This window comes from Mirounga angustirostris, unplaced genomic scaffold (genome assembly GCF_029215605.1).
Source record: "Mirounga angustirostris isolate CCGP_5_RB_7025 unplaced genomic scaffold, mMirAng1.0.hap1 SCAF_6, whole genome shotgun sequence".
Taxonomy (NCBI): Eukaryota; Metazoa; Chordata; class Mammalia; order Carnivora; family Phocidae; genus Mirounga; species Mirounga angustirostris.
The window spans coordinates 39,009,883-39,024,647 of NW_026991714.1; the positions used below are offsets into that span (position 1 = coordinate 39,009,883).

The following is a 14,765-nucleotide window of genomic DNA, read 5'->3' on the forward strand; positions in this document are numbered from 1 at the left end:
GTAAGGTTATGTTGTGCTTGGTAAACAGACGACACTCAGAGTCTCAGGTTGTTTGAATCGCCCCTTCAGGTTCAGCTGCAGTATCCTACTTCTCTGATCTTTTCTATTCCTGAGCAGATGTCTTTCATTAATTTATGGATTTATCATCTTTTCTTTTTTTCTCTTTTCTTTTTTTTTACACCTGGCAGCTGTCTCAAGTTTCAGTAGTTATTGTCTATTTTGCATTACACATAGAATTGAATGTCATCTGTCTTCACAAAGCTATGGCTAAGAGAATTGAGGCAAAGCCACATGAGCTGCCGGGACAGATCTTGTTTGCGTTCCATCCCCCTCACCCCACCCCCCCTTACCTCCTTAATATTTATTTGTGCTCATTTTCTTTCCTGGCCTTGAATGGAGCTTAGCTCGTGTTCAGTACAGCTGTATGTTTACTGAATCTATTCCATCATGAGTCATTGTGCGTGTGTAAGTATCCTGGAAACAGCTAGTGCTTTCTTGGAAGAACAGTTGCTTTTCAGCACAAGCACTTAAAAGGGAAATTAACCAATTGGTCAGTTCAGATTTATTTTGAGGAGGAAAAAAAAGGATTATCTAACTGTTGGCTTTTAAATGTTTCATTAGCTATTTTTAATAGTTTATTAGAAACATATATTTTATGGGAATTTTATCTTAATTACACGATGAGCAAGAGATAAAGATTTATTCTCTGTTCCATTTCAACGGATCAATTCTAAGTATTACCAACAGGAAACATTTTAAAGCAAAACGGACTTGAGACACTCGAATCAGAATAATTTTTTTCATGAAATAAAAAGCCTCTAAATCCTGATCAAAATAAGAGGGATAGTTTGCTGTTGTTGTTTTTTTAAATAAAAAGAGCTAAAACATCGAAGCATAATGTAAGCGTCCTGAAAACATCAGGAAGTTTTGGTAGCTCTATCACGGAGAACCACAGCAAAACAGGGTGTTTTGTAGGAGACCACATTTTTAACCCTTTGGTACTTTTCCCCTGCTAATAATTCAGTGTGCAAGGTTGTTTTTTCATCTGGCCGTCTGAAGAAAAGACTAGAACCCAGATCTGAGAATGTCTGCTGAAGTTTGGACTTGCCTAAAAACTCTTATCACAAGACAAGACGAGACAGCTTGCCACTATTATTTCACTTACCCATTTGGACAGATGGTCCTGAAGTGTGCTGGGCTCCTTTAGTCTTCTACCGGTCTAATGGAGGTTACTGGAGGGCCTTTCAGCTCTTTCCTTGGCACAAGAAGTATGTCAGTCATAAATTATCGTCTTTGTGATCATTAAGGATCTGAAACAAAAACACAAGTTCAGTTAAGCTGCTTTGGCTTACAGACAGAAAATCGAAATTTCTTCCTTCAGTCGGTATTGTCCGTGGCGGGGTGGGGGGGAAGCACAAGATTTAACTTTTCCATTTACAAACCAAGGTGATCTTTGAAACATTGCATGATGTTAAAGGGAAGGCTAATTGAGCCAATCCTCAGCAGAATATTTGGTTAAACACCCTGCTATAAGTAGTCAAGAGCTTATCAGTATGAATTTGATTGTGCTTCTGTACTAACTTCCTGCTTTCTCTCTCTTCCTAAGACTGGTCATGCTGTTCTTGATGGAGGCCATTTAGAAACCTTGACTTTTCCTAAACACGTGCATTTTTTTTTTTTACCTTTTTTTCACCAGGTGTGGCATTTTTGTTGCCTAGCAAAGCGTGCGTGCGTGCGTGCACACACAAGTGCAGATTTTCTTTTCTTTTCTTCCTTATTTTTCCCATACTCTCTTTTGAGAGAAAATCCTTAGAGAAGCTTCTAGGAAGGACCCTTAATTGACCTTGTGGGGGACCACATTGATTTTCTCCACGTGCATCTTCATTTCTGATAAATTATAAAGCCATTAATTTGCTGAGGAAATGGCAGGGCCAGGCTGCGGCGCAGATGTGACCAGAGCCATCCCAGCTCTGAGTCTGCTGAGGAGTGCCAAGAATCTGGGGGAGAATCAGGAAGCCTGGATTGTTATGGTTAGCCTCACATTCTCTTGGGAACTGTTTTAGTTGCTGCTGTTTACAGATCTAAAAGGTAATGATGTTTCCAGATAAATAGGCCTTCTTATTTTGGGTAAGTGGCCATTTATTGATCTGCTAACCCACATTTATTGATTTGTTAGCCCCAACCACTGTGCCACTCTCAAAGGAGTTAACTATAAATCCAGGAGAGGCAAATTGTATTTGGTTTTGGATCGTTGCTTTAACAAAAGCGACACCCCCTCCCTGCGCTCTCTGTGCCAAAACTACCCCTCCCAAGTTTTAGCTATTATTCAAAAGGAAACAATTAAAAGGATATAATAATAAAATAGGAAGAAAGTGAGTCAAGATGCTCCATTAGTTTAGCACTAAAAGGTAAAATATGAAGCTTGCCTGACAGTGTTCAAAATAATGCATTTTGTATTTTCACGCACATTAGGATAATAATTTGATGTAAGCTGCAGAGTGTGGAGAGAAGAACAAACAGAACTGTAATTGCAAAGAAGAAAAAAACTCTCACGATAAGAGTTGTACAATACATGTTGGGTGCATTTGTCTCCTTAGCAACAAGTGAACGTATAGGTAGCATAAGGACCTCGAACAGGGGGAATGTTTTGCCATCCTCCCCACAGAGCCGCCCAGAATCTGCAGCCACATTGTGCATCCTCACCATTATACTTGGCAGTTTCTGACAAGCCATGGTCACTTTGAGCAAGGGGCAGCAACGTAGTGATGGATTCCGTGGCCGGTGCCATTTACCTTCTAGAATTTCCCCGGCTGCTTGATGGGCCTCCAGGTTCTTTCGGGGAGTGGGTGGTGGGTGCGTGTGTTTAAGACATTGTTTTCCTTAACCAAATGCCTCCTACATGCAGGAAGGATTGTCACCCAATCACTTGAAAAAAGCAAAGCTCATGTTCTTTTATACTCGTTACCCCAGCTCAAATATGCTGAAGACCTACTTCTCCGATGTGAAGGTAAGGACATTTTTCATCAGTCGCTTTTCAGTTTCTGTGCATGTGGTCGTGATTCGAACTCTTGGAAGTTGGTGGAGATGAGTGTGAAATCAATCCGTGAATACACCTGTGTTATAACTGATGCAATGCACTTGTGTTTTTGTTGGAAGCCGTGCCAAGCAAAGATACCCCTTAAGACCAGGAGACTGGTATCAAGTCACATGGGTTTCCAGTGTGATCAGGGAAACTTAGCCTCTGGCTTTATATGTCTTAGTAACTTCTTGGAAGAAATTTCAGCCGGTCCTGGATGGGTGTGCTTTAGAGAATTTTTTTTTTCCCTCCCCTCAGCAACAGTAAACTGTTTCTGTTTTTGTTTCTGTTGGTTTCCCCATATTTGTGCTTATGAAAGCAAACTCTAGCACCTCTTTTTCCCCCCTCTGTCGAAAGGAGCGTACATTGAAATTCTCTATGCAGTAGCTGCTTAAAAACAAAAGTGATGATTGTCTCTTATTTACAACTTAATTTGTTGTTGATGTAGAGTACACTGAGCATAAGGAGAATGAATAAAGTGACAGATTCAGGACACATTATTCAAATGAGGATATGAAAGCTGTCGGCCTACAGCTGCAGCCTCCCTCATTCTACAGAATATGGGGACCTCCTGGTTCTGTGTGCGTGTGGATGTGTGTGTGCACGTCTATGTCTGTGTGTGGGTTTTAAGTAATTGTTTGCAACAACTTGATGTTGTGTTAATCATCTGCAACTTTTTAAAACATAGATTGGGTTTTGATGATGATAATCACATGCATGGTATCATTATCCAAGGAACTTGATAAACATTACATTAGCTGAGATTAGTTTATTAGGGTTGGGTGCTTTTCCCCCCACCCTCCACTGCCCACCCCCATATGTACAAGTTCTTATTCCTGCCACTGAGAACTCAGGAGCTGCCAAAACAGGCTTTGCTTCTGCCCCGCTCCCTCCACGCAGAGTGTTTTGTGCCCCATGGCCCAGGGGCTGTGTTGGCCCCCTTTTGCAGGCCAACTCATTTTCGTTTCCTTCACTGATGTTTTATTTGGCCTTATAAGAAAAGTTCTGTTTTCCCTCCTGTTTGCTTTTGAATTGTGTATCAACTTCAGCCTTTTATCTTCCTCCTTCCCTGGCTGAGCTCCTTAAGTGGAAGGCATGTTTTCTCCCCGCTCAGGGCCAACAGACTGGGCAGGATGGGAAGGCCCAGAGAGGCAGTAACTTGAGAGGTTGGTTGAGGATCATTAAAGTATAGAAAAGGCTGAGTGACACAGTAGGCCAGGAAGAGGGTTTGGACTTCTTGGGGGACCATCCAAAACAGACACCAGGGAGGGAATTTGTCAACTGGTTGAAGACTGGATAGCTTCTGGAGCCTAATGGAACCTGGCAGAGTTCTTTTGGGGGTGAGGAGTGGTCCTCTCAACACCCTAGTTCCAGGAAGAAGGGAGGACATGGAGGAGAGGGAGAAAGTGTTACCGTGTACGTGTGTATGTGTGTGTGTGTGTGTATCTAGGTGCCCATTTTACTTCCTCCACTCCTCTTAGTGCAATGATCTGCACTGTTGTGATATAATAAAGACGATACCTTATATTATTTAGATAGTGCTTTTCATCAGAAGGAGGCCATAGAGCTTTACAAACTGCATCCATAGGGATCTCTCACCTACCACTGAAATGCAGCCACACGGAGGGTGGGAAGCAGGAGCCATGCCGAGCCCGCAACACCATCCAAAAGTAGCTGTAAATGTTAGACACATTCGTGGGCTGGGGGAGAAGGGCACGGGTAGGGGAGATTGTTAATCTGTAATCTTTATAAACACTGGGCAGTGGAAACTGACAAGAAATTGTTCCTCTCCCTTTAGAATACATCTAGTAATTCAGCTTTGCAAATAATCACTATGTAAACAACAATTAAATACCGGGACGAATATTTTATTTTAAAAAAGCACTAATATTCAGATTATAGATTCTATCCATACTCTATCCATACTGGGAGAGAAGGCTGTTAAAGTATACGTGAGTCTGGTTAATTCCCAATTATCCACTCTAATGGAGGGGAAACAGTAGGGCATATAATGCATAGCAGAAAATCACCAAAGGTCATTTCTCTTTTATTTTTGGAATGAATTATACATTTTTAACTTTGCTAATTATGTTTTTTCTTTGGCTACTAATAAATGAATTTGTATTCCCTGAGCTTATGCTGGTGAAATTGGAAAGGCATGCATAGAAAAGGGAAGGATAGTCCAGGCACGGTGTTCCAGAAACTTTGTAGGAAACAAGAGCAGAGCATGCTTGGACTTTTTAATAGTAAGGAAAATCCAGAATTTGAATGCTGATGATGCATATGCTCATACACATGTATATTTATATGTATGTTACAAATGTATATATATATATACATATATACATATATACAGTGGGTATATATATATACACACACACATACTTATTTCTAGATATAGATATATAAATGTGGATACTCATTTGCAAGATGGAAATAACTAGATGTTTCTCTGCATATGAATATGCTACCCCAAATTTTATTTCAGTGTAGATTCGAGAAAACCACTACAGAATTAAGAGATCCTTAGAAATTAGGGGAAGGACCTTAGGAGTTTATAAGAAGTGACAGCCTGCATCACCTGTCTTGAGAAAGACATGTTCATGTGTCTGTGGACCAAGTAAGACTTGTCGCAGTAACACAAGCCTATACTTGACTGTGGCTGCATTCATCCAATCGGCCCCAGAAGGTGAGCCCAGGCAGGTGATACACCCTGCCTTGCATTTTTCCTTAGGGAGGGATAGAGCGCTTCCCTCTCCACAAGTGACTTCCATTTGGGCAGGAGGTGAATGCTTTTAAATTACTCTGGAAAGAAAGAGGTGGGGGGAAACCTCACAGGATTCAGATGCTGGCTTGGTGAGAGCTGTCCAGCGATGATCTATACGAAGGATGAAACCAGGGCTGACTTGGTTTCATTCCTAGAGTAAGAATCTAAACAAAGTCCCATGTTCTCACAGAGTCCAACTCCATCCCCTCACCACGACATTTAGCCAGACAAAATCCTTTGAGAAGAGCAAGGGGGCAAATGGGCAAGACATGCCAAGGATCAATGGGGCCCCACCATCTTCCTGTGCACTACTGGGTGCTGATTTTAATGTATCAACTAATAACTCTTAGACCACTAACTACAACAGATTCAGTGTCATTTTAGCTTTGAAGAACAGACGCTCACAGCTTTTCAAGCCGGCAGTGTTAAATGATGTATCTCATTCCCTCCACCCCTTGAGTCAACTGCTGCCTAGCCAGATTAAGGTGTCAGATTGATTTGTTTTATACATCTTTTGACCATGCTCATTGAATATTTAGGAAGTTTCTTCAGCCCATATTGAGGCTGAGATGTCCCGTGGGAAGCATTAATCAAAGTCACAGAGACTCACACACTGTGGAAACACAGCCTCTTTATTGTAGCGATTAGTTTTTGCAGTAACACATTAACACACTACAGAGCTTTCCTTTATAGAACAATTGATCCTTTTCTTGTAAGCCACTACAGAACGGGGGGAAATTAACTCTTTAAAGTTTAACGCTTTTTCTCCCCCAGTGTGAATATCTGGAAAAGAGGGGGGGCCTGCCTCTGCTTTTCGCCAGCAACTAAAAACAACAAATTTCAGTGCACTTCTGGTGGAGGGAAACCCAGTTCTCCAAGCTGTTGTGCTGGTCATTTCGCTTGTCTTATGTCGGGGGAGTCTGTTGTTTTTGCCCATTCTTTCTCTCTGGTATTTCCATTCTGTAACAATAAGCTTTAAATCTCCCTTTATGTCCCATTCCTAAATAATGGCAAGTGCACTTACTTTTTTGTCCTCCCCCATTAGGTCATTCATGACCATTCTAGAAAAAAAAAATACCCTTCTATTTTTTTCCTCTACAGTACTCTTGTCCATAGGAGACAATGTCTTGTAACAATGCAGAAGCCTAATCTCCATGTCAAAGCAATTTTCATTCCCCAGTGCACAGCCTGCTATCATTTTGTAATGTTTTGTTTCTTATTCTAAAAGAATTAAAAAGGAACAGTAAGCCGTCACGGGGGCCTGTAGTCCTTATCTCAGTGTCTGGAAATTTGGACAGTGTATTTTACTGCTGAGATAAAATGGAAAGAACTCCAAGTTCAGCAAATCGTAATGGGTTTAAGTTCTATTGAAATCGGCAACCAGAAGATCAGATAACGGGGGTCCTTCAGTTGTCTTTTTAATCGGGTTCCCCGCAAGGCTGAATAGAGACAGAGCAGACACACAGAGTGAAAATATAATTCTTGGATAGGTTAAGTACATGTTTGAACTCTTGCAAGCAGAAGCGATTTGCTGATGACTTAATCATTTTCTGGTCAATTATCTGTAAGGGCCCTTGCAACTCCATGGCAATTATGATGCAAGTTGGCCTTTTGGGAGAAACACCAGTCTCCCTGCTTCTGTTTCCTTGTTCCGTCCATTCTCTGCCATAAATTTTCATTCATTTATTATCTTTGCTAGTATAGAAACAACTTTCTGTGTAGTAATTACAGCCCCAATACACACTTTAGCTGTCATCTTGTTGGGAGTCTGGATGTTCTCATGACCAGTGTTTGATAAGTGGTCTTTGTTGATTTTTGATGAATGTACATCTTTTTCTGGGGGCCCAGGGAAGGGAATACCTGTGATGACAAAAGGCAGGGGGTTGTCTGTCAGCCCGCCTGATATAAAGCTATGGATTTATTGGTTTTGACTTGGCAAGTTGAGATGCATCTGTCCTTTACCGCAAACAGAGGACTGTCAATAAGAATGGTATCATTTGCAGTGAATCCAGGAAGACATCTTCATTTAAAAGGTCATCAGGAAACCTTGGTAAACAAAGTTTTAAAGCCTAATCATGTTACGGTAACTTGGCATTTAAAAAAAAAAATGTAATAAAGTTTCTGTCTAGGCCGTCTGTGTACTCTGTCTTAACCACACCTTCCAAACAGCATCGACTCCAACAGAAAGGGGCGTGGGTCTTACCCAATGCTGGCTGTAGGAAGTGTACGAAGAGGTACGGCAGCCTGGCCAGACAGATGTGAGTACCGTGTGCAAACAGAAAGTGGAGTCACAGCTGGATGGCCATGGGGATCACCCATTACCAAAAAATAAGCAAATGCCAGATTCCTCCCCTTCTGTGTGAAAGCTGTTTTCCAGCATTGCACGAGGCCGCCATGTGATGACACAAATTCTCATTAAAAAAAAAAAAAAAGGAAATCATGCTAGTAGTGAAGTCGCGTGGCTCACCCTCTCTGGTGCAGGTTTCGCCTGCTATCCAAAAGTAGAAGGGTTCCCGTGAAACCTGTCATAAGCCGAAATGGCAGAAAGCAAAGAAGCAATTACCGTCAATTTATATGGAAAAAGTGTTGAGCATTCCCAGACCTGAAAAAATAACCTCTCTTAGACTTTTCTGATACCCTAGGACACATCTCGATAACAGATGCACAAAATAAATCAAGATAAAGCACAGATGCTCACAAACACAGTGCAAAGCCATGGCGGCATGATGCTGAGATGCTGAGCCTGGTTCCTGGGGAAGGAGCTTGGTTGGGCCACTGTTGCTGCTCGGGGAGCATGCTCCCTCCCTAATGGCTCGCTGCAAAGCAAATGCTGAACACTATTTTCCCTTGTCGCTTTGTTTCTGAAAAGCAAATATCCTCTTGGGATCTCTTTCAGTTAGTGAAACCAGGTACCAATGTAGGTCTTTCCATAAAAGCAAAATGGTGGAACGTGAACTTTTGAAAAGCAGGGGAAACTGTACTTGAAAGTAACAACTCTTCCCAGCACTCTGTGGCTTGAATGCATTTCCATAAAGAAGTATACAAATGCCGTTTTTTCCATTGAAAGATGAAGAACGGTGTTTAGAATGAGATATTCAGCTTCTTAAGGAAAATCCGATTTAGAATGTGAGTTTTCCATTTGAAATGTGGAGGGTTGGGAAGTGATTTCCATTGCTGATAGGTTTTATAATCTCTTATAAATGTATTACTGCTTTTACCCCTCTTGCCACCATTTTGGTGGAATCAAAAACATACTCTGTCCAAGTAAGGAGGAGAGAAGAACTTTAAAAAGACTTCAAATGCTTAAAGAATAAATGAAGAAAATGGCCATGTTCTTATCCTTTCCAACATTTAAATTTGACAGTTCAACAGATGCATTACCTCTCAGCTCATCAAGTGGTTTAGCAATTTCCGTGAGTTTTACTACATTCAGATGGAGAAGTACGCACGTCAAGCCATCAACGATGGAGTCACCAGTACCGAAGAGCTGTCTATAACCAGAGACTGTGAGCTGTACAGGGCTCTGAACATGCACTACAATAAAGCAAATGACTTTGAGGTAGGAACTCATCTTTATTGTTTGGTCCTCTCCCTTTTCTTTTTTAAAAAAAAAATTTATTTTCTTTACCAATGTCCCCAAATCTGTTTTAGTCTTGTTATCTCACACGAGCATCCCGCGCAATAGGGTAAGAGGTAGAGCCGCAAGGAGGAGCCCCCGCTCTATGGGAAGAGTCACGGGGCACTGACCCACTCCTACGTCCTTTCCCATTCCCCAGCTCTGCTGCTTGCCTGAAGACCCATGGGCCACAGAAAAGGGAACTGGAGAATTCAGAGAAAATTGCAGCAAGGAACCCACACACAGTGACTCCCTTTCCAGAGAAGAGGTCCCCACTCTAACAGGCCTTTTTGCTACTTAGGTTCTGGCATGTTGATTGAGCTGACATAGGCTATGTGCAATGATCGCTGCAAAAGTTGCTTTCTAAAAAAGTCTAGAAAGGTGGATGGGGGAGTGATGCCGTGGTTTCTACTTTAATCAGCATTTATTTCCTTTATGGAAGAAATGGTATGAGAATTTACTAAGTACATATTGTAAGAGAGCCATCAACATATTTTTATGGTTTTGTTTCTGTTTTTGTTCTTTTGCGGGGAGAGCCTAGGATGTTTATCTCGCATATGTGTAGCTTCACAAGCATGCCGCGATTTGTTCATACACCCTCACACACACCCTCACACACACACATGTATATCTACAACATGCATATTCTAGATACACACAAAGCAGTATAGACGATTCCCAGAAAGCAATAGCTACAGAACAATGAAAGATGCGTGGCTATGAGTAAGGCGTTTCTTCACTGGCTAATGCTGTGCCTCAGCAAACATTTTTCATTGCAACGTGATGACTGTATAAGACAACACTAGCGAATCTCCCAGTCCTCACAAAGGCATTTTGCTGAGCCCTGCTGGATGAGGCAACAATAGTTAGAGGTGAGAATGTGGCAGGGTTCTGCAGGCTGAACCCCTGGTGGTGAGTGTAGACAGGTGGTGGGTAGCTTGACCACATTAGTCCTTTTCTTGTGTTATCTTGAGGATAGGAATGTTCTTTTCCCCCCATCTGCTCCTACAGGGGACCTTATGTTAATACTCATGCTTTCCTCATGTAGATAGGCACCCAGAAACACCCAGGAAGTTGGCAACTTCAAAGGAAGAGAAGGACATCTTGGTCTATACTTCTCAATGAAAGGGACCTGCCCATTCCTTTGGGGGCCATTCTTCCACTTTTTTTGGCAGCGCAGATCAGTGATCAGATTTCCGAAGGTGGAAACTTAGCCATGGGGAGGTCATGGTTTTCCCTTGAAAGTTTGAACGGTTCTACTGCAAGCCAATTTCTCTTTGTTATCCAAGACGAATATGTGTTTCTTGCCAAAGGTGTTATGAGCCAAGTTTCTCTTTGGCTGTTTGAACACATTAAAAGTGGGGATCCTTCTTGTTTTGCTTCACCATTGTAAAGTCTCTGTGTTTAAAGTCTGTTGTAAGACAGCACTGGTTTACCGTCCTGACAGAACTCTCTAGCAGAATTTCCCCTAGAGCTGGAGAATAGGATTATGGCTAGCCATTTTAAAGAAATCTTATGAAGACTTTCATTTCTTTTTCTCCCCCTTTCTGATAAGTCTGTTGCTCTAAACTTTACCCGGAGAGAATTCAACTGTGTACTAGTGAACTCTTTAGAGCTGATAACGGCAAATATTTGTTTGGCGGCGTGCGTCAAGCTTCCTAAAAGAATTGCCCAAGATTCACTCGATGAGTTCTGTATTTCTGGCTGTGTAATATTCTCGAGAGAACAAATCCTTACGGTGCACATTAGGAGTTTTAGGGTTCTTAAACCTTACCTGGTTGGAATTTAATCCCCTGCTCACAGCACAAGGGCCAAAATGACACAAGCAGGGATGGCTGGCACCAAGAGGTACCCAACAAGCTGCTCCATTTAGCATCATCTAAATCCTCCTTTAATATGATTAACATCTGATATTTCTCTCTTTGTGAATCATATCCACTTCCAGCCAGGACACCTCTCCTTTATCTGCAGTGTCTATTTTAAGACTGCTTCAGTGCAAGGAGTATGGGGCCTGGGGAGCAGTTTTGTCACTTCTCATGTGACTTCAGACAAGTTATTGGTCTATTCTGGGTCTTTTCCTTCTTCAGTAAAAAACCTAGGATCCTTCCAGAAATGTGGTAAGACATAAAGCAGGAACATGGATTCTGGGCTGTTCCCTCCACTCACACATATGCACATACGCATACACACATGCCCTCCACCCCAGACAGTCACTAAATAGCTTTTCATTTCGCCTCCCAGTTGGGCGCAGAAGCTTCAGATAAGATGATCCCTTCTTTTCTGTGCCTTTGTGCATGGAGGTCAGTGCTTAAGTGAGATGCTTAAAAAGCCACTGGTCTTATCCGTGTAGCTTGACCACTGCGGGCCGTGGCCCACGAGCCACAAGTAGACCCGGCACCTCGAGCTGAATATCTCAGCTGATACTGTGTGTCCTGCTTGACTTTTGTATTTAGGCTTCTCCTCTTAAGATCAAGTAAAGTGAATCTGTAGTCTGATAGGAGCAAGTGAAGAGGATGGCCAAGTAGAGAACTGTACACCTTGGGGCTTGGGGGGTTTTTTTCTAATTTTTAAACAGGGATGAAGCATGGTAGAGAGGTTTTGAAGTTATGGCTACATGTTGCCCAAAGATCCAGTCAGTTTAAAGGACTATATATTCACCCAGTTGAGTATTAGCTGGTCAAATAATAAAACAGCTTATTGATGGCATTTTTAAATTTCTCAATCAGTTGTTTGCAACAGTAACAAAATAGCTAACGTTTATTGGCTGTCCTATACAGTCCTGGGCACTCTTCTAAGTGTTTTACCCGTATTAACTTATTTAGTGTGAGCAATAATAATGCTGTGGGTGTTAATAGAAGAAAAAGTCTAGTCTGCCTAAAGCTTTCTACTATTTTTTAAGTAATTCTAAACTGGTGGGAACAGGTAGAACCAGGGAAAGAGAGAATGAAGCTAACGCTTTCCTTCCTTCCTTCTTTCTCTTCTGCTGCTTGTCTTTTTTTCAGCTTTCTGCTCTGTCTCTGCCTCTGTCATAAGCTTCCTGGTGGCACCTCTGTCACTGCTTAGCCCCACCCCCCTCCAGCCCCTGCTGCTCATGGCTCTCAAGGCCAGAGTGGTTGCTGACCCCTGGCCTACAGGAAAATAAAGCAGATGGGGAAGGTTTATCACTAGCGAGGAGGGAGTGGCTTGAATCTCTCTCCTCCTCTGGACCCCGCGTTTCCTGGCCTTTATGAGTCAGGACCTTCTAAGTGACAGGAGGGCTTGTTCTGCCTTTTGTATCAGTTTACACAATGGCCCAGATTCTTGGCACAGCACTCAGACTTAGTGTGGTGAGAGCTTGAGAAGACCCAGGGGAAGGGGGAGAAGACCCAGGCGGGGGAGGGGCCCGCACGCCACCGTCAATCTGTGCTGGAGGAAAAAAAGTTGGCCACCTCACACGGGGTGGGGCATCTGGCTTCTGAAGGTGAGTGTGCGAAGGTGTGCAGGAGAGGGGTGTTTAATTACAGGCTGCATCTTTCACTCCTACTTCTCACGTTTAATGAGATTGGCAACAATAAATTTGTCTTTCCAGGTGTTATGGTATATATTTCCATGCTTCATTCTCACTTCCCTTTGAAGAGGTTCCAGCATTTTTTTATGGGGAGGGGAAGAAGGGTTGGGATCCCTTCCCAGTTTTTAAATCATACTGATACTTCTGACTTTAGGGGCAGAGGAGTTGAGTTGGATTTTATTACTTTTTTGTTTCGCTCACAACTGTGACAGGAAGGAAGGTAATGATGGCTGTCAGTTTCCAAGGCTGCCCTGCGCGCTCCCTGTCCTTCTCCAGTACCAAGAGAGGAGGTGGCTTTTGCCCCTCGGTGCTCAGCCAGCATCCCTCCCAGGCCTACGAGTGGTAGCCATTTATCAGCAGGCAGGGTCCCCGTGCCCTGTAAGAGTGCCCAGCCCCCACTGCCCTCCCTCAAGAGCCAGGTGTGGGGAGGGGAGGCTGAGAAAGAAACAGAATGGGGAACTTGACTCATCGATTAGCGGACTCGTACAGACCATCTCCTAAGGCACTGACATCCCACCGAGCAGATGCTCCATCACAGAGCCTGTGGCTCAACTCTTTTCCAGGCGTCACATGACCCACAAGAAGGGGAGTTCTGCAGACCCACTTCTGCACTGTTGAAAGGGAAAATCAAAATGCAGCACCCCTCGCCCCCCACCCCCACCGCAGACACTGAAATACACGTGCTGAACACATTCTCTCCAGCCCACCTGCCCCCCGCCCAACCCTCCCGCTTCCCACACAACCCACGTTGAAGAAGATTTAATGTATTTGGAAATCTTTCATTCACATTGTCACCGCTTTAAAGAAAAATGAGGACAGGTGGATTTAGGAAGCGCTTCCCTCCTCTCCAAATAGATACTTAAATATGAGTGATCATTTGGGAAACTGGCACATGAGTGAAACCCTTTTACTGCGGTTGCAGTCTTTGGGCCTCCGAGCTGCTGAGCCATTTGAGTGATCACATGACACACACCCTTGGTGGGCGGCGAGGAGGGAAAGAGACTCTTAGCATTTCTTCCCCTGCCAGTCCCCCCACTGACAAGCCAAATTGATCTTTTAAGAGACTAAATGAATGTTCTCTAAATATATGTACACACATGGCTGTCTGGGAACCTATTCCTGGGCAGAATGATGTCCTGAAGTATGAGGGAGAGAAGTGTAAAGAGGCCGGCTTCGAGGTGGGCTGGAAGGGGTGGGGGCTGGGGGGGGTGGGGATGGGGGGCAGAGGCAGGACTGTGCATGCACGGAGCCTCATTTTTGCCCCACCGGCCTTTAGGGATTCAAGGTGTTGATCAGTATAATGAAGCGGGCCCATTGATTTACCATCTATTTGGTAATGTCCTTGCATTTTTAGCTCCCTGTGTCTTTTTTGTCATTGGGTTACATTCAAGCACAGTAAGATCAGCTTTAAAACCTCCTTACTCAACAGCTTTATTAGTTATAGCATTCCATGACCTTTCTCAACATTCTTAAAGAAAAAGATACAGTGTAACGTCGCTTTACTTTGCTTATTGTCCTTTGTTGGGGTGAACAAAGCATTTTCTACAGTGGCTATAGCACATAATTATACAGCTTTCAATGGCAGTGTCTTGGCACATATCAAAGTTCAGAGAAGCCTTTAGAAAAAAAAAAATGTTTTGTGGCAGCCTAGGGAGGGTCTCATCTTTCCTTCAGAAAATAGTTCAAGGCTCTTCTGTCAAGCTTCCCTACTTAGAGCTTTTTCTCCTCCTGCTTCATAAAGTTTAAAGCGGATTCAGTG

The 14,765-nt window shown here is 43.1% G+C and overlaps 1 protein-coding gene across 2 annotated transcripts in view; it reads left to right on the forward strand.

Moving 5' to 3' along the window:
• Positions 1 to 14,765, forward strand: part of PROX1 (prospero homeobox 1) — a 52,660-nt gene that overhangs the window by 14,401 nt on the left and 23,494 nt on the right. For both annotated transcript variants that reach the window (XM_045877219.3, XM_045877220.3), the window contains 2 exons: positions 2,900 to 3,007; positions 9,208 to 9,402. In XM_045877219.3, the coding sequence (XP_045733175.1) occupies positions 2,900 to 3,007; positions 9,208 to 9,402 (303 nt within the window). The remainder of the gene's footprint in view (positions 1 to 2,899; positions 3,008 to 9,207; positions 9,403 to 14,765) is intronic.